Source organism: Bipolaris maydis, assembly GCF_028858645.1.
Source record: "Bipolaris maydis strain C4 unplaced genomic scaffold PSV08scaffold_13, whole genome shotgun sequence".
NCBI classification, from domain to species: Eukaryota; Fungi; Ascomycota; class Dothideomycetes; order Pleosporales; family Pleosporaceae; genus Bipolaris; species Bipolaris maydis.
In genome coordinates, this window is record NW_027093869.1 from 321,332 (window position 1) to 340,399 (window position 19,068).

The 19,068-nt window shown below is 48.5% G+C and overlaps 5 protein-coding genes across 5 annotated transcripts; 3 read left to right on the forward strand and 2 right to left on the reverse strand.

Annotated features, from left to right (window-relative positions):
• Positions 1-892: 892 nt before the first annotated feature.
• PSV08DRAFT_404443 (uncharacterized protein) lies at positions 893-2,887 on the forward strand (the record flags this gene model as incomplete). The annotated part of the gene is made up of 5 exons (XM_066093684.1): positions 893-2,055; positions 2,300-2,381; positions 2,420-2,438; positions 2,611-2,711; positions 2,792-2,887. The coding sequence occupies 5 exons, from the start codon at positions 893-895 to the stop codon at positions 2,885-2,887; spliced, it is 1,461 nt and encodes a 486-aa protein (XP_065948280.1).
• Positions 2,888-3,007: 120 nt separating this feature from the next.
• PSV08DRAFT_354966 (uncharacterized protein) lies at positions 3,008-3,268 on the reverse strand (the record flags this gene model as incomplete). Its single annotated transcript, XM_014221528.2, has 1 exon — positions 3,008-3,268. The coding sequence occupies one exon, from the start codon at positions 3,266-3,268 to the stop codon at positions 3,008-3,010; it is 261 nt and encodes an 86-aa protein (XP_014077003.2).
• Positions 3,269-4,409: 1,141 nt separating this feature from the next.
• On the forward strand, positions 4,410-5,933 carry PSV08DRAFT_208238 (uncharacterized protein). Its single transcript, XM_014221526.1, has 2 exons — positions 4,410-5,164; positions 5,270-5,933. The coding sequence occupies exons 1-2, from the start codon at positions 4,732-4,734 to the stop codon at positions 5,803-5,805; spliced, it is 969 nt and encodes a 322-aa protein (XP_014077001.1). The 5' UTR covers positions 4,410-4,731; the 3' UTR covers positions 5,806-5,933.
• A 2,091-nt stretch (positions 5,934-8,024) lies between these two features.
• On the forward strand, positions 8,025-9,782 carry PSV08DRAFT_12442 (uncharacterized protein). Its single transcript, XM_014221525.2, has 2 exons — positions 8,025-8,631; positions 8,684-9,782. Exons 1-2 carry the CDS (start codon positions 8,168-8,170, stop codon positions 9,720-9,722), a joined length of 1,503 nt encoding a protein of 500 aa, XP_014077000.1. The 5' UTR covers positions 8,025-8,167; the 3' UTR covers positions 9,723-9,782.
• Positions 9,783-10,719: 937 nt separating this feature from the next.
• PSV08DRAFT_228972 (WD40-repeat-containing domain protein) lies at positions 10,720-15,458 on the reverse strand. Its single transcript, XM_066092224.1, has 3 exons — positions 13,043-15,458; positions 12,136-12,977; positions 10,720-11,763 (listed from the first exon to the last, which is right to left on the reverse strand). Exons 1-3 carry the CDS (start codon positions 15,290-15,292, stop codon positions 10,794-10,796), a joined length of 4,062 nt encoding a protein of 1,353 aa, XP_065948281.1. The 5' UTR covers positions 15,293-15,458; the 3' UTR covers positions 10,720-10,793.
• Positions 15,459-19,068: the final 3,610 nt, after the last annotated feature.

Here is a 19,068-nt window from a genome sequence, read left to right on the forward strand (position 1 = left end):
GATAATTGATCTGATACGCTATATAGCAAACAGAGGGAAAAAAAAGTCAAGCGAGCGATAGTCATATGGACGAGAATGCAGAAGGTCTGCAGGGATATTATGAGATGATGTTTATGGTGAAGACTTCTTACTTCGAATACACTCCTGGAAGTGATAAAAATTAGACATTTGATGCGCAGAATCTGTCTGACACTACGTCTCCCTTGTGGGCAGTTCCAGTTCTCATATGTTGAGAAGTTGCCGCTTATATAACTTTTACCTGCCAAAATGGATATAGCGTGGAAATGACATGGCTCAAATGCCCTATAGCTTCGAATGGTTAATCTTTTTGTTGTTCTTTTCAGGACCATGTTGCTCTATTTTGAACTGATTCCGTTCCATACGCTACGTATAATCTGTTGTAGATTCACCTTATTAATCTGGGACCTCAATATATCCCTACCCTCACCTCTCTCTCCCAATTCGCAGATAGCTCCACAGTGCTGGACTGCCGCGGGTGATTCCCACTCTGAATGCTACACTCTCCCTCTAACCATGCCTAGTATAACAGGTAGTTCTCTCGCTTTTCTGCGAACAACAATGCTAAAGACGGCGGTATAGCTACAGCTTGTTGACTTGGCATCAAGCAAACTCACATTCACTGCTCATCCTTGGCTCAACAGAAAAATCTGTTTCACTTCTCCCACTCTCCCATACGGAACTTCGCTCCACCTCTCTACCACCCATCTCTCCACCATCCATATTACCAGCACGCTTCACCTTCAACTATTGCGGGGACTCCCCATTTACCTTTTCACTTTCTACCCACACAAGCAACTTCACGTAAGTCACTGCAACACACCAACTAGTTCAGCCCCCACTGATCAAATGCGTTCCAGTTACACCGACCACCATGGCCGACCACAACTCGCCAAAGGATGTCATCGTCTCCAGCGACTTATTTTCAGAGACCGAGGATGACTTCGAACAGGAGATTCGAGCAAGGTGCCACAAACCTCAGGACCCTATCGATGTTGCCATGTACCCTCGCGACTATCCTATCAACTCCATGGCAACACGCCAGTCAACCTGGTTGGAAGACGCGGCTACCTCAGACCCAGATGTGTATTTCCGCTACCTCAAACAAAAGATCCTCGGCCTCCACGCACGGATGCAGATGATGTGGGACGATGCATTCGCAAACACAACTCCGGCGGACTATACCCATCCACCTCACGTTGGATCTCAATCCTCAGCAGCCAACATTGCACGCGACCTAACCACATCACCCAAGTGGGAATGCATGCAAGCTCTGGTAGGAACCTGTCGCCTACGGTACATAGTTTTACGCGCCCGGGTGACGGCAGAGAACATGATGCAAAGATTACCGCAAGAGATTCGGGACATGATTTACGAATACGTCACCCCCACGGATGACTTTCTTATAGACTGGGGGCATATAAATGGAGGACTAGATGCACTCCTATGGGACACTAGTGTTCGGCGATCGTTCGGCGGCTGTCTAGCACTCAGCAGCAGGCTCGGTGTAATCGAACGGTGGCGCTGCGACGAGCGCCAGTTACTTGGCTCCGCTTACCCCGACTATCTCGCCAACTGGTATAGCCGAATGAGATTCAAAGTGGACGAAGAATTTGTTCCATGGTTTCTGGGTAGCAATCCATGCCAATATGGTGTAGTTCCAACAAAGTGGATTAGCAACATTGAAGTCCGTATGAACATCTATCCAGACGCGAATCCGGTGGTAACACGCGCCCAAGCCTATCGACTTCGCCTCCTCACCTCCATCGCACACGATAACGCAAAGATCATCGTTGAAGTGTGTACAAACTACCAGGTCCCTTACTTCATGAGAGATGGTTTATGGGCTGCTCTCCAGACCTTGTTCGCAGTTTGTAAGGATAAGAAGAACATCCAAGTAAAGTTAGCAGATGACGTGCTTCTAAGGATAGCGCTATCTGCTGGTTGGCTAGGGAGCTCGGTACCCTTGGTATCCTACTACCCTAAGAGGAATCTGGATTCGAGACCACCGCCCTTCTCTCCCTACCCTAACCCCTGGTAAATGACACAAAGTTGCAGGGAGTGACAGGAAGTTGTAGTTCCTTCTTGATGATGGTGTGCAGGTGCACACAGTTATCGGTTACCTCTTGAACAGAAGCTATGATCTGGGCCGACGATTAGGGGGGGGGGACTCTCATGTACAATAGTTAATCATGCAATCCAATAAGCTGTGGTGCATCGTATCTCTGTTGCTACTTCTTGCTCCTTAGCCTAATCATTGCATACACCAACGAAGGTGAAGGGTGAAGGTATTCGTGGTCCCCGAGAGGGAGGCTGTTGAGTGCTACAATTCTCATATTTGCTTACTAGGCGAGGAACGTAGTGTAAGTGATTTGCAAGAATGTTCATATAATGTTTACAGCAATTTGTAGCTAAGAGCAGTAAGTTGCAAATTCACCTCTCCAGGTGGGAGGCGTCCCGGTCCCTGCCTAGGACACTAGTCTATAGTAAGCAAGCCCTGCATCTTGTACTACTTCCCGCACAACTGTCGAACACACTGCCGGCTACCTCACCGCTACTATGGACCCATCTAATCTACTGTTTTCTTATCAGGCTACCGCAGACCCCGCCCACAGTTCCTTGTCATCCTTCATACCGCAACCAATGGAAATGCATCATCTCACCCAAAACCGCGCGCCCGCAAGAGACAAAAGGTGCGTCACTTATCGTAAGGTCGGAAGACAACATGCTTACCACAGCCACGCGCAAGAAAATGTATTTTCGATCGGATTAGATGACCGCTCGCCACGAAGGTAGAGAGCCAGCCTACAACACTGCCAGTCTGCCCGCAGGAACGATACCTGTCTCCTTAGACACGGCACTGATCTAGGTTGTATGCAAGGCTCAGCCGGAGAATCTGGGTGATTACGAGAGCGTTGCGCCAAGGGATTCCCATTGTACCCTCACTCCGCTCGTATCCACGATACTCTCTTTTGGCCTTGTATCCTTGCTAATACATGTCGTCGTCCAGCCACCGCAGAGTGTCCACCTCCAGCCCTTCCAGGTCGACAGCCATGATACCCAAACCCGCCAAGTTGATGCTGCGCGCGTCTGCGTTGCTCACGAGTGCGTGCTCGCCGATCCGCCAGATCCCTCGCAGCTCGATCTTGCCGGTAGAGTCTGCGCCAGCTTCCAATCTGCAGAACCTCTCGCTTATCCACCTGTGTATCTCTTCGTGGATATCGTTGGACGGAAGGTTGTAGAAAGCCATCATGGGTTTGGGAGACGTGGTTGGCTTGATTGGCACCAAATGGATCGAAAACGACGGGAGTCACGAGAGGAAGATCGACATTGTGGTGATGGGAGATCGAGTTCAGATGGATTTGTGCCGGTGATGAGATACGATATGGTGAATATATAGGCACAGGAGCGCTTTGAGCAATCTGTTCTTATTACAACCATAGTTCATTGTCTCATCGCAACCGTAGTTTGCTGTTCTGCTGCCTTCGTCGCAACCGCATTTTGGTTATCGTACCCAATGGAGATTTGTCTATTTGGCATATACCCGTTGAGAGGCTTTAGTAGTAATACGAACCCATATTCAGGGTTCAACAGGTCTCGCAGAGGTCCACCCGAATCCTTTTATTACGTACTTTGACTGTAAAGTCAATTTTTTTGATACCCGATTCTGGCAGGGTGGGGAGTGGCCTGCCATTCTTTTCTGAGATAACTGATCTGATACGCTACATAGCAAATAGAGAGAAAAAAGTCAAGCGATCCTTTCTAATACAACCAGTATAGCAACGCAGACGCACAACCCAGGCCTGCGCAGGCGCACAATTGTAGGGTAATCCCCATTGCCATCTCACCTTCCGACTTGCCACCACTCTTCTATCACGAGCGGTACGTACTCCACTTTCTCGACGACGTGATACCCGTGTATCAACTATGGATCTAGACTATCTAGCTAACTAATAAGTTACCAAAAATTAACAGATTACCACGCCTTCCACTCCGACCAGAGCACCCACAGCATCTAGCACCTAACTGTCGCCCTCCCGTATCCGCAAGCCGTTTTGAAGTCGCCGTCACCTGCACCTACGTACATTGCGAAAAAGAAAAAACAAAGAAAAAATGACAATCTACAAAGCCCTAGTAAATAACTACACCATATCCTGCCAACTAAGCTAATCGTCGAGATTGTTGTAGACCAACAATGGGGCCGAGCAGCTCCTATATGCACAAAGCGCGCATGCTCTTTGACCTGGTAGGCTATTTTTCTTTTAACAAAGAGCACCTCGCTATTCCCCACTACATATACAATACAACTACTGTTTGGACAGCCGTCTCCAGCCTAGTGCGGAAAGACGAGCGTGAAAATCGTAGCAAACTACAGCAAACAATACCAATCCATACTATCCATCGCGCCCTGTACAATCGCCATGACTACCAGCTCCCGTCTCTCCTACATTCCGTGATGGCCTACACGAGTTAGGTCATACCTGGGTAATCCCCATATCTTTTTTTTCTAACGATCCTTGTCTTCCTATACCACAGCCCCTTCACACTCATAATCAACCATCACCGTACTCGCTCTGCTGTAGTTGTGGGCGCGCGATCCGCGATGCGCACCTCACAATGAGCCTGCTTCACGCTCACTTTCACCCGGTGGCAGCCTAGGCAGCCCGCGTTAAAAAAAAACCTTACACTCTACTGCAAGTATACACCTCTACTATGGAACCACACGAGCCGAACGTTTCCACCTCCGCCTCCGCCTCCACCAACATGGCCGACGACCCAGATGTCGAGACACCGCAGCAACAAGATGGCCGGCATCACCAGACGAGAGATGCACGGGGACGACCGCTCAACTTGGTCCCTTCGAGGCTTGACGTCGGCTACAAATGGATTGAGTACATCCCCGAGTTTGACGAGATTTCCCAAGACGCCGAGGACACGATCTACTGGACCGAGAAGGGACTATGGAAAGAGAGCCTACGGGAGTGGAAGAAGAAGGGGAAGCATGGCGATCCGCCCCAGCAGCGTGCCCTCTCCGCCGCGAATCCCATGGCCTACCACAATGCACGAATCCTAAACAGCTTCCCCAGCATTTTCAACGCTATCGAACAATGGCAAGCCTCGCACCCCGACGAGCCTCGCATTATTGGTGGAGAATGCAGCTGGGACGATTCTCTTGGCTCGACCAACTTGCGTCTGCACGACGCACTTGAGAGCAAGACTAGAATCAAGAATTCGTTCCTGTGGGACATAGCCAAGATGGCTTGTCGAGGCTCGGCCAAGATGGACTACATCCTCAAGACGATCAAGGAGATAGCCAGCCAAGAGACTACCATTCCCCACCCCGATCCACAGCGCGCAGCCAAGGGCGAAACGTTTGCATACCAGAGAAAGTATGTTGTCACCAGCAGCCTGCAGGTCTGCCGCGCGCTTCTCTGGTGCAGGATCGTCCAGGAAATGGGCGAGGCGTGCGTCGCCCACATCATGAACCGCTCGGAGCGGAACGACACCATGGACGGATGGAGGGACATATACGATCCAGTCAGCTACGAGCGCAAGGATAAGGTGTGGATCATGGTGGCAGGGTTGAGTGTGATCTGCCCGCCCACCACACTGACGGAAGGGAACATCCTCCACGGGTTGGAGCCACCTAGTCTGGAGAATATGGCCCGCCAAGCAGCCAAGTGTCAGTACCACGGCGGCCAGACGCAAGACGTGGTCAAAGTCCGCTGGCTGGTCCACAAGCAGTCCATTATCGAAACCAATATGGTAAACGAGCGGTCGACTTGAGTAAAGGTCTTGTCTACGCGTAGGCCGAGATGGTATGGAAGTAGGGTGTGCTTACGTGGGATTGTGTCTACACGTGGGAGCTTGGGAGGTACAAGATAGCTAGGATCCTAATCACATGGAATGTCAACAGCAAGTGACCATGAAGATGTGCTTTTTTGATCAACGCAGGATGCAAATGCGTGCCTAGAGAGTGATCAGCAAGACGTTGTGGACAAACGGCGATTTCCTACAAAAAAGCCGTGCGCTATCCGCAATCTGCTTTGTATTAGCCTTTGATGACGATGTTAGGGGGGAAAGGTTAGCATATAGCGAGGCCTTCCTTGCAACATAGTTGCGGGCATAGTAAAGGTAGGTCGTTAACAGCTAGGTTACTCGGTTTTTAAAGCGTCACAACGATGTGATATGCATTAGAAAAGCCACCAGTAGTATCGGCCGCGACCGTCATCGGGTTGACAGTCTAGATAACTACCAATCGTATTTCGATCTTATCTATGCTAGGCTCGATCGGTATTTGATTGCACAGCATAATATCTACAATATGGATGAGAAGGACTTCTTACTTGGGCGTATCATACTATTGAAAAGAATCTTTTTAAAGGAGCTTTGGAAGCAAAAGAAGATCTGTAAGACCCTCTAAAATAGGAGTAGAGATTGGATCACGATTATTGGGTGTATCTGCGCAGATGGGAGCTTGGTGGATCCTTCGATAATCTATGAGGGCATAGATGGTCTTCGCAATGAATGGCTGCGTGACCTTGAGGCTGGAAAACACCAGGTTATTTGCTGCAACAGCCCATCGGGCTGGAGTAACAATGACCTCGCGCTAGCTTGGGTTGAACAGGTGTTCGATCGACTCACAAAGGAGAAAGCAAAACGCGACTATAGGATGCTTCTCGTCGATGGGCATGGTAGTCACCTCACGTCATCGTTCATCGATTACTGCGATACCCATCGAATATTCCTCGCAGTATATCCACCTCACGCCACCCACAGCCTCCAGCCACTCGACGTTGGCGTGTACTCACCTCTGGCACTAGCGTACAGCTCCGAGCCCACCAATCTACTCCACAGCGATCAAGGATTACTTGATATGCGGAAAAGTGATTTCCTACGCATATCTTAGGCGGCATATACATCTACTTTTACAACTGACAATATATTGAGTAGTTTTCAAGTCACTAGGATCCATCCGCGCGATCGCGACGTTGTAATGAAACGCTTCAAAACACCACCACCACGAGCCGATACAGATACAGGATTTGGAGAGGCATGTGATGGAGATAGCTGGAGGCATCTGCCAAAATCATTTGATGCTGCTGTGCCGGATACATCAAAAGAATACAGCCAAACAGCTCAAACAGGCGTTCCATTCATTGCAGATCCAAAACGAGCTTTTGCACCATGAAAACGAGGAACTGCGCGGTAGTATTACTACCAGAAAACATCGCCAATCTGAACGAAAGCTTCTTAATCTGCAGTAGCACGAAGAATATCACAGTACTGCGGTGGTGTGGAGCCCTCGGTCAGTGAGGGAGGCCAGAGCCCGCGAGGCAGCAGAACAGCAGCAACACCATGAAAAAAAACCCCCGCCAAAAAACAGCAGATGGAGGAGCGAGCTACCGCAGCTGCTTACAAAAAACAGATGACTCAAGCTGCGCGGGAGCATCGCGCAGCTGCTAGAATGGTGCAGCAGCAGGAGCGTGCCGCGAGGGCTGCACAACTAGCTGCTGCGCGCGCCCAAAAAGCAGAAGATCGCGCTACTGCAACCGTACAAAAATCTCGCGATAGGCAGAAAACAGCTAAGCGAAAAGCTTTATCAACGCAGAATCAAAAAATATCAAAGCAGCGTCGTGTTGTGGAGGCTGAAAGTGGTGGTGGTGATGCATCACCACCCGCCAAGTCTCCCACCAAAACCACCACGCGCGACCGCAGTGTGCGGTTGCCTAGTAAATATTTATAGATATATACCAAACATACGATCATGGCACTACTCCACCAAAAAATCTCGCGATAATAACGTTTTGGTGGTGGTCAAAAGCTTTGTTTTTTGGTGGGCGCCCATTTTGGTGGGGTGTTGCATCGGCTGAACTGTTGCATGCACTGACCACATCCAGTAGTACTAGTAAACAACGACGCGCCGCTTGGGCCTTTGGCTGTGTCACACTTAGAACGCGCTTATAAACCATAGTAGTTGCGTATGATACCTCCTCCTGAGCGCTCGCATCTGGTAAACATGTCTTCTAATATGCCCTTTAGTTTCTAGTGCCACTCGAACGCCACAAACGTCACGTAGCAACAGCGCAGCGACCAGATCGCCGACCGAACCTAAAGCCAGAAGATTACGTACGGCCCTTCGCGAGGGATGCCAATCGAATTGAACAGTACCCTTCATAGCTGGATCAAGTCTTATACCAAACAACCTATAAAAAACATGCCAACTGAACCAGACAAATACGATTTGCTTGGATTCCCAGGCATCCAAGCAGAGCATACCAAAGAGTACATCCGAAAGCTGTGGCTTGTCGCGGAGAACGATCGCACTTTACATCCTAAGTTCTTGGACTCAGTTGTTATCAAATTCGCAGAACAAGTGAACAAAGTGGTCAATGAGTTCGCGCAGAAGGAGGATAAGCGTTATAAAGAGTTGTGTGGCGACGCTTTTCTCGAGAAAGAAGCTGTACATATACTCAAAGACCTGAAATTTGGGCAGGAGATATGGGGCGAGAACTCCGGGGCTAAGACACGACTAAAGAGCAATCTGCAAGGGCAACGGCCTCGGTGGGGTGTCCAGACAAAATCCGGATATAAGAGCAACGACGAAGACAGGTAAAACTCAATAGCTTACAGCTGTCTACGAGGAAAATGCTGATCTTTTCAGTATTCAACTGAATCTCCGACACTGGATGGCTGCTCGTATACAAGCCAAGATAAACGCACCTTGCAGAGAGAAAACAAGCGTTCCTTTAGCGACAGTGAAACATACCGCACAGCCATCATCAGAACTTACATCACCATCACGCTCACAGCAGTCTAAGCTTATTCAAGAAAAAGGCTTTTCAGATGCACCTAAGCTCACATCGTTGTCAAAGCGCCATAGAAATCATTCTCTTCCAACGGTTAGGGGAGGTTCAACAGCAGACAGTAGCCGATCTAGGAGTAGAGAAAACCCGGGCGAATCGAGCGATTCGGACAAATCCTTCTCTTTCACAAGCTTCGTGGTTACTGGATCAGAAGTAGACTTTCCCCAATCAGCAGTTAATCAATCTAAACGCCGAAGGATAGACATCCCACAAGGTCGGTCGCACACTCGATCTCCTCAACTGAGTTCAGAGACCACGTCTGTAGTGGATATCCATGTGCCCAGTGACGAATCCGCCGATATCGTAATATCAGACGCATCTAGTAAGAACAACAACGTCGACATCGATAAAGACAGCCTATCGGGGGCCGATGCAATGAAACGAAAGCTACAACTTAACCTTACTCGCTTCCTGGACGGTGAACCAGATTACGCCGGCATACTACGTGAGGTTATACCACCTGCGAAGCAGCTTTATGCGATCAGCCAGCATTGCAAACCCCACAGTGACTTGGAGATTGAGTTTGGCGATTTCAACCGCGCATTGATCCATTGGGAAAATCTTCTCGAAAGGCGCCCGGCTTCTTCTGATGTCGTACGATCGCTTCTTGAGGATCCCATTCAGAAACTAGCTGATCAGGCGAACTTTGAAGATCGTGTAGCTCTGTTTCATCATTCTGGGTCGAGGTCCCACGTGGAATTTCCTCCTCAGAGATGGGCCATCTCCCTTGCCCTGTTTTTTGAAGGGTTGTTGGGCGATGCTTACATGCCTTTTTCATTCAAGGTTCTGGTGAATAAATTGAGGACTGTTAATCAAACCCTATATGACACTGTTTGATATAGCGAGTTGTCGAACCACCGCGGAGCAGTTGTACAATCTATTGGCAAGGTTCCTACCATTCAAAATGCTAAAAGCTTCAATTTGAGCCTGTTCTATGTGCTATTTATTGCTATTCTGGCATCATGTTTGATGTTTATGTCAACGGATGTTTGTTCTAACAGTAGTATGCGCATCTACCACATTACGGAGCGGACTATGCAACGCATGTGCTGGGTGACCTGTTCTATTTCTCACTTACCATCTTCACGAAACATTGTCACCGTTGTTTGCATTGCAGAGCTCGAAATCGAAATTTTCGAACCCCACCATCGCGCGGTACGTACGAATGGCATAGGCCTTTCGGCACGCCTTTCGCCAACGTCTGGTTGGCTCTACCCATGATAAATGGCAGTGAGTATGGACATTTGCTTTGGTCCCGGTATACCAGACGGGAATTTCGCTTACTGCGCTGCCATACAATTAAGGTGGCTCGCTGACTCACAGCGGGCAATCGTTCGGAATACGTCAGTAGTAGAAACCCCCGGAAATCTCAACACCAACGTACAATGCATAAGTCAGGAAGTTAGAGTCATAAGAGCAGTGCCATGGAGAAAATGGCATTCAAGTACGCTGAATCCTAAATTAGACGTGCGCATGGAGCTACATACCCTACACTAACGCAAACGACAGAGATAAATGATCATTCGCAGCTTTCCTAGGACACCATATAACTAAGCTAAAAGATACGGTCTTCATCTTGCATCTTATGCAACCTTTGTCTAGGTTTACTCTACGTTGTTCCAGCTTGCTGCAACTCTCGTTCGCTTTACCGAGAGGACTTCGCGTGCCGCCATACTAGCAGCTTTCGAGTAATTGGTGGCCTTTAGTACGTAATATACAGAACTTAAGAAGCTTCGCCTAACCACCACTTAAGCACGCGGTTGCTTGCTGCCTATCATTAGTCGATTGAGCGTGGACTTCTCGTGGTCCTTCTTGTGTATAACGAGTATTGTTTAAACTTAAATCTTTTGAATAAATGCATAGGTGTGAGGATTTAAAGAGGTCCTCTATTGATCTACCATTAACTGTCTAAGTCACTTGACAAAACCAGACCCTTCCTGATCCTACTCCTATACCTACTCGGGTCCCACTCACAGCCGAGCTTGACGGTCGATCTTCAGACGGTCGATATTCAGACGGTATCCACAATATGTTACTACCAGCGCACATGACCCACTTGCAATCTGAACTTATACCAGCACCCTGGTACTGCAATTTTAATATTGTAGTGTCAATGCGGTCTGTAGTCTGTGAGCTAGAGATAGAGATAGAAATAGTACTTTTTTCTGTATGGAGTAAAGTACTCGTAGAATCGAAAGACAGGCGTAGAAAAAATGTGCCAACATCAAGGGTATGTAGACACTTCCCGCTACTGGCGTCCCATATCCTGATAGTGCTGTCACCAGACGTCGAGGCTAGCCAGGTTGAGTCGTGCGAGAAGGCCACTGAGCTAAGGCCACTACTATGGCCCTCGAGTGTCTGCACACACGTCCCGCTGCTCGCGTCCCAGATCTTGATAGTGCTGTCGTGTGACGCCGATGCTAGCCAGGTTGAGTCATGCGAGAAGGTTACTGAGCTAACCCAATCGATATGGCCCTCGAGCGTCTGCACACACGTCCCGTTGCTCGCGTCCCAGATCTTGACGGTTCTGTCATTTGACGCTGACGCTAGCCGGGTCGAATCGTGCGAAAAGGCTACTGACCTAACATAATCGCTATGGCCATTAAGTGTATGCAGACACATCCCTGTACTTAGGTCCCAGATCTTGGCAGTGCAGTCAAAAGACGCTGACGCTAGCCGGGTCGAGTCGCGCGAAAAGGCCACTGAGAAAACACATTCGCTATGGCCCTCAAGCGTCTGCACACACTTCCCGCTACTCGCATCCCAGATCTTGACGGTCGAGTCCTCTGACGCCGATGCTAGCCAGGTTGAGTCGTGTGAGAAGGTCACTGAGATAACGCCACTGCTATGGCCCTCGAGTGTCTGCAGACATGTTCCGCTACTCGCATCCCAGATCTTAACAGTACTGTCACGTGATGCTGATGCTAGCCAGGTTGAGTCATGTGAGAATGTCACTGAGTTAACACCATTGCCATGGCTCTCGAGCGCCTGCACATATCTCCAGCTACTCGGTTCCCATATCTTGGCAGTGCAGTCAAAAGACGCTGACGCTAGCCAGGTCGAATCGTGCGAGAAGGCCACTGAGGCAACATAATCGCTATGACCCTCAAGCGTCTGCAGGCATTTTCCGCTGCTCGCGTCCCAGATCTTAACAGTGCTGTCGTGTGACGCCGATGCTAGCCAAGTTGAGTCATACGAGAAGACTACTGAGCTAACACAATCGATATGGCCCTCAAGCGTCTGCACACACATCCCGTTGCTCGCGTCCCAGATCTTGACGGTTCTGTCATTTGACGCTGACGCTAGCCGGGTCGAGTCGCGCGAAAAGGCCACTGAGAAAACACATTCGCTATGGCCCTCAAGCGTTTGCACACACTTCCCGCTACTCGCATCCCAGATCTTGACAGTCGAGTCCTCTGATGCCGATGCTAGCCAAGTTGAGTCGTGTGAGAAAGCCACCGAGTTAACACAATCGATATGGCCCTCAAGCGTCTGCACACACGTCCCGCTGCTCGTATCCCAGATCTTAACAGTGCTGTCGCGTGATGCTGACGCTAGCCAGGTCGAGTCGTGCGAGAAGGCTACTGAGGTAACCCAATCGATATGGCCCTCAAGCGCCTGTACACACGTTCCGCTACTCGCGTCCCAGATCTTCACAGTCCAGTCTAAAGACGCCGATGCTAGCCAAGTTGAGTCGTGTGAGAAGGCCACCGAGTTAACACAATTTCCATGGCCTTCGAGCGTCTGCAGACATGTTCCGCTACTCGCATCCCAGATCTTAACAGTGCTGTCGCGTGATGCTGACGCTAGCCAGGTCGAGTCGTGCGAGAAAGCTATTGAGGTAACATCATTCCCATGACCCTCGAGCGTCTGCAGGCACGCACTCCAGCCGTTACTTGTACCTGGCTTGACAGCCACTCTCCTTGGCTTTTCGTGCTGGAATAGTTTTCTTATTATACTGTCTGCTGGACTGAATAGCAGAGCAGATGCGTACGCTTGTAAAGGATATTTCTCGATTGCCTCTTTGTGGTACATGATAAATCGTCGTGCATCGTACACAATCTTATTCAATTCGTCCGTGTCTCCGAGTTCCTAGCCACATTAGTAACTATGTACATTGTAAAGACTATTTGCAGCCACGTAGGCTATACCTGGACTAAATGCCACAGCTTTGTCATCAAAACCACCCCTTTGTCCATGCTTCTGCACAAGCTGAGCGCTTCTAGCCAGTAAATATATCTGTGCCTAAGGAATGCGTCTATTGTTCTGGTGTCTTCTTGATTAGCAACACCGTGTGTGAATGAATTGTGTTTTGAGTCGCAGAAGTGATCAACCCAGTACACACATGGATAGCGCGACACGGCTAGAGGATCAAGAATAGGCGGCTTGACATCTCCCGCAGGATATCCAGGTGCTTGGAGGTTATACATATCTCTGTGTAATGTTTTCTGCAGAATAGAAAGTGATTGTACAAAAATGTCTTGATGTACACGTTCTATACCATCTTGAAAGACCTTGTCTGACGCTTTTGTGACGAGGAAGTCTTTCGCTGACTGATGCACAAAGTAAATTGTGTCGTCACGCAGCGTGAGGAACGATCCGCAGAGACCAATGATCTCCCGCACAGACTCTAGGTCATTAACAAGTTCTGCAAGCTGCTCAGTAAGTACAACTAGCTCAGCAACTGTGACAGGTCGATACAGGACAGCAGTCACTGCCAGCACCCGCAGACACATATCCGCGCTGCTAGACTCGCTTACTATCTGCTGCAGCATCCGATTGTACAAAGCATCCAGTCCAGGCGGGAACTGGGCCAGCTTCTTGTGCACGTTCCACCTCGGCGTTACTTTGAGGTCTTGGCACACCAACGCAACCCAGAGGAAGGTATCGTTCGCATTCAACTTTAAGTGCTGGAGCACGATGTGCTGAAGCTTTTCTTCGTACTTATTCTCTTTCGCTAACTGTTCTACCTTCTGCTCGATAAAGACATCAACTGCCGCAGCGACCGACTTTGCGTTAAGCTCAAGGCTTAGTTTCATCTTGTGTCCTGCGTGCTTGAGCTGTGCCTCAATGTCTGGCCAGTTGCGACTAGACACGATCCACTTGACGCGAGAGGACACCGACGACTGCTTCGCAATAAAGCTGAGCAATTTCGGTAAGTCTGTCACGCATTCGTCCAGCGCGTCAATAATTAGGTACGTTGTGCCTAGGCTTACATCTTGCAACACGTCGGTGAAGATCTCTGTCAGGACGACCCAGGCATTCGTGTCCTCGAACAAGCCTTTGCCTGCTTGGTCGTACTTCTTGCTGACATGCGACATAAGCGACGGTTGCCGGTGTAGGAGCATGTACAACAAGCCTCGTAGCACAGCTGTGGCACTATTAATGCGCGAGTCTGTCGCTTGGCAGAAGAAGTACAGCAGAAGAGCAGTCCAAGGTATAACATCTTGCAGTTCATCGATGATGCCACACAGTAACATTGTTTTTCCTTTACCAGGGTCACCTTTCACCCACAATAGTCGGCTATCCAGGTGCTGTTGCCATTGCTGGAAAGTAGGGTTGTCAAGCACCCAGCGGTAGGAGTCTGCGAGAAGACCGCCCTTAGTATCCTCGATGCGCTTCTTATCGTCCTGAGGATCTGTCCGGCGTATATCTTGAAGACACTTATTTTGCTTGTCGACCTCATCTGTAACTCGTTTCATCGCTTCAGCTAAACTCTCACCGTCGAACGGCGATAAGCTGACTCCCAAAATTCCCATAAGGGAGTACGCGCGGTCCGCTGGAATTGTTGTTATCCGATGTTCATTCCACGAAATCCGTTCATTTACACTAAAATCGGACAAAGGCGTGCTCTGTAGTGCTGCTTCAGGTATGCGCGTAATTTCACATAACACTGACAACAGTGATGACTTGCTACCTAGTTTTTGCCCATCTTTGGAGAAGAAATCCACCATAGGTGGCGCAAGGAGTTCCTGCAGTGTCCAACCACGAGTAAACCATCTGCTGCGGCGGAAGGCTGTGTAGTCGCATGACGACTCGGCTGCTTCACCAGAATAGATCATGATTCCAGCAACGTCGGATAGGTAGACATAACATCGGGCCGCGTTGCGATACCAGCGAAACATCGATCGGATGGAGAAGGCAAGCTCAGCCTTGTCGTTCTTATCAATGCAGCATGTGTCAATCCAGAAGTACTGTAGACCGTCATGTCGTGCCTGACTTCCGCAGAAGAGGATCTTCTCATAGCCCAGCTTTGTCTTGCTACCGCCTGTCTGGAGGTCTGCAAACGTCACTTCGTCGCTATCTGCGCCCCAGGTGTGTGAGAGTATCGCGTAAGGGGGTATGTCGCCATCGTCGAAGTTATGGGTGCTGAGCATTCCGCTTTCGCTATATTGCAAGAGCCGCATAGGTTCGTGTAGGTGTACAACAGGTATGCGTGATAAGAACGGGACTCAAAGGCTAGAATTAATAGTCTGGTCATGCGGGCACTTGCATGTAAAGAAAGTAACGAGCAGGACCCTGTGATGCGTCCAGATATCGCGAGTTGAGGCTGCTAGCTTTCGTTGTATTTTTTGGCTTGGTGGTGAAATCTGTTTAAAACCCCAGGCGGGGTAAAGTGTGGCTTCATGCATGCGACGTGCACTGCATAGAAAGCTGCGTATGAGGTAAGGCCCTTGGCGCTGTTGGCAGGGGTCCAAGCACTACTACATAAAGCGCTTAAGATCTGTCCATTACGATGCAGGACAAATGGAAAACCAGTCTCGTGAATACAACGCTTGTGAGCAACACATATGTTTAAATTCGATTTGAGTCTCCCCTTTTGTCCAGCCTATCGAACGCCATGAGACTCCATCATATAGAGCTAGAGAAAGCGGTCTAGCGCATTCTAGCTACGTACAGGCGCTCTCCATGCAGATACCGGCGCATGCGCTAGCTCAGGCGCACCGATCCGTTCCGCTATTACTTTGGCTCTTGGCGAGGGCGGGACCGTCGATGCTTCTACTAGTAGCGTGTTGCTCTTGCGTTTGCGCCCGCGCCCGCGCTTTGGCTTGCTTGCCAGGACTTTGCTCCTTCGCACCACGCCTTGCTTTGGCCCCTTCAAAGTCTTCAAAACTCATTATCTTAGCCTTTTCTACAACTACTGGCTTTATCGGCTAGCGGGTTTTGGCCTCTCGGTTTGATCCGAAGGAGGAAATGATTACAATCTTCAAGGAGGGCCTGTTCGGCGAACAATACTTTAGCGGCGCTTGCCAGCTTCTGTATGCGTCTGCTCGAACACGCGCTTGAACCACTCTGAGCTAATCTCAGAGTCTTTATACCCGTTTTCTAAGTACGCGTAATGCCATCTAGGGTTTTTTTTTCGTAGTCCAGTTGCTGCGATAACTCGAAGCCGGCCATATAACAAATGTCAGAAGGGCCCTTCCGTCAGCACTAATGTACTCAATATTAGTTAACACAGTGCGCTTGACATCCGCACCTCTACTACCTTACCGATCGTTTTTGCTAACTAATACTTTAGCCCCGTTAAGCATTTTCAACATGACTCTAGTTTCGTCCATACTATACACTTTTTCTGGCAGCATGCGTGGACCCTGGGGTACCTGGCCAATCATATTTAATAACTCTTCTATCTTCTTGTGTACGTTATTCCTGTGGTAATTCCAACCTATTGATCCAGCCATTCTCGCCTAGAGTCTGGTGTGGTGCTTCTCAAAAGCTCGTGGCCAGCTCTTCCTGGGACGCTTGATAGACTTTTTCGTGGACCGCTAACGGTTTATGCTGAACGTTAGCGAGCGAAGGTACTTTACTCGCACAGGTTACTCGAGGCTAGAAATCAGTAGCAAGGGCTTTAAAAGCGCCTTCTTCTCTCAATTCAAGTAACTACTGCTGACTCTGAGCCTGCTCTGTTCGCGAGTGTCGTCCAAGCCTACGGTGAATCAGAGCTGAGACAGGGACATTGTCATGCTCTGATAGAGCAGCACATGTGTCACGCACAGTTGGTTAGAGGTTGTGCGAGTGTCTGGCTGGCTGGGTCCATGTTCGTGGTGGCAGTGACTGAGGGATACCTCCTCGAGCAAGAAGCCAACAGAATCCAATAGGATTAACAACCAATGTGCTTCCAAGAATAGCTGGCAACTGTACGCTTGAGCAGGGCCCAGTAGAGGCTTCTAGAATCTACACCACCTTTTCAGATCTTTTAGCATAACGCAGTTATACATTGTAGTTAGTCAGGTCGCTAAAGGTTTGCAATCCTGCTGCGTTAGAGTTTCCAACCCTCTTGCTAGACGCGAAGGGCTAATACACCGAGCCGGAAAAACTCGGGGTGTACCTAAACGAAAGATGCATATCTTCACTAGTTAAATCGCTGTAGCTTCCTTAGTTCACTGCAAACTGTATAGCAACTCAGAGTAGCTAGGCTACACTTCTATGAGAGGCAGATCAGGGTATTAGTTATATTGTTATGGCTCTAATGCTCAACACGAAAGACTCATTTGTGTAGCTAAGATTGCTGTAATTTTGCTATTCAAGGCTTGCAATATATGGAGCTGTATCTAGTTGAGGAACATACAAAGGTCTGGTTACTTGGATCCAAGAGTTCCCGAAGGTTAGGTGCGACGTGCTTGAACAATGTTGGTGGTTCTGCGCATAGGGATGTTCGACCTAAGGGATGTATGTACAGTACAAGCTACACCACCAGTAACTGTTGGCGAAGTGTCTAACCAACGTCAACTAACTAACTAGTATATCACGTAGAAGCATCAAGTTTACTCACAAGCTATACCACTACCAGCCATTGGCTAGCAAAGCAATTAAGAAATACTTCGTAAGGCATAATAAAAAAAGATCAAGAACATCAGAGAATCCTCGGGAATCAAGGCCAATTCTGCTCTTGGCTAAATCTGTTGAGGATCACGGTTACGCCATTTGCCAAAACGACTGTTTAGTTTTTCGATAGAAGAGTCAGCATGTGATAAGATGTTTTCTCTTGTTTGAGAACCTTTTTTTGCCAAGGGTAATCGATGAAAAGGTGGTAGTTAATTAGTTTTGTCGAGACAGTGCTGTGTGTTATGGGTTGTTTTCAGGGTGGAGGCTTTCTCGTTAGATCGGTATACCCGTTATACCTAGGCACACATTTCCATTCATGGAAAAAAAGCATGGTTTTGTTGTATGGTTTTGAGCATTTGTAACAAGATTTTACATCTGGTTCACGCTTCTGGCTTGTGATGTACGTTGTCTTGCGAGCCATCGTAGTATCTCTATAATTTACTCGCATTATCAATATTCGGAAATTGAATTATGCACGCGACATAGCGAGCTATTTATTGATTCCGATTACAATAGGGAGTTATTACTGTGGCTTTTATCAGCAGTTGGCGTTTGGAATTATAGCGTTAGTGCTATTTCTATCAAGGCAGACGCATAGTAATCTATTTAAGCAAAACAGGCCTCTCTTTGCACCTATAGATCTCAATGGCGCACCCAGTATCTATCAGAACGTGTTACCGCACTAGGCTATAAGCCGTTTTTTCCTTGTATCCCAATAGGTGCAAACTCCAATTTCTTCAACTGGTGTACCGGAACCCGGGCCACAAGACTGCTACGGCCTTCCCACGCTACAAGAGAGGCTGACCGCGATAAGATTCGATCGTGACTGTAAGCATTTTGAAGGATGTCAGCTCAGCATGCAATACAAACTGTGTCGCAGTAGTGCGACTGCTTTCCAGTAAGCAGCTTACGTCCCTCATCTAATGGAGTGCTTGCAGTAGGCCAGCTGACCGCAAGCAACGAATCTGGCACCACACACGTTAGTCACGAAGATGTTCCTTTACGAAACTAAGAAGTTTCTGGATTGAAGCTTACTTGACTAAGAGAGCGATTTAGCTATCGGAAGCTTGCGATGGTGAGAGTAACACTTATTTAAATAAGGTGTATCAAATTGAAACGGAACAATACTGGCAGGGGAAAAATAGACGTCATCTTACGGCTATACATCTAATTTTATATATATTAAGGCAATTTTCTGTAGGTAATTTCATATACGTTAAAAGTTTTCATATTTGAATTGGAATTATTATAGGTACATATAATATTGATTGCTCTATGCGTGGCAGCAGTCGGCGTCGAACATTCACTCTCGTGCCATGATGACTTACGACGAGAATACCACCTCCAGCGCTCAAGG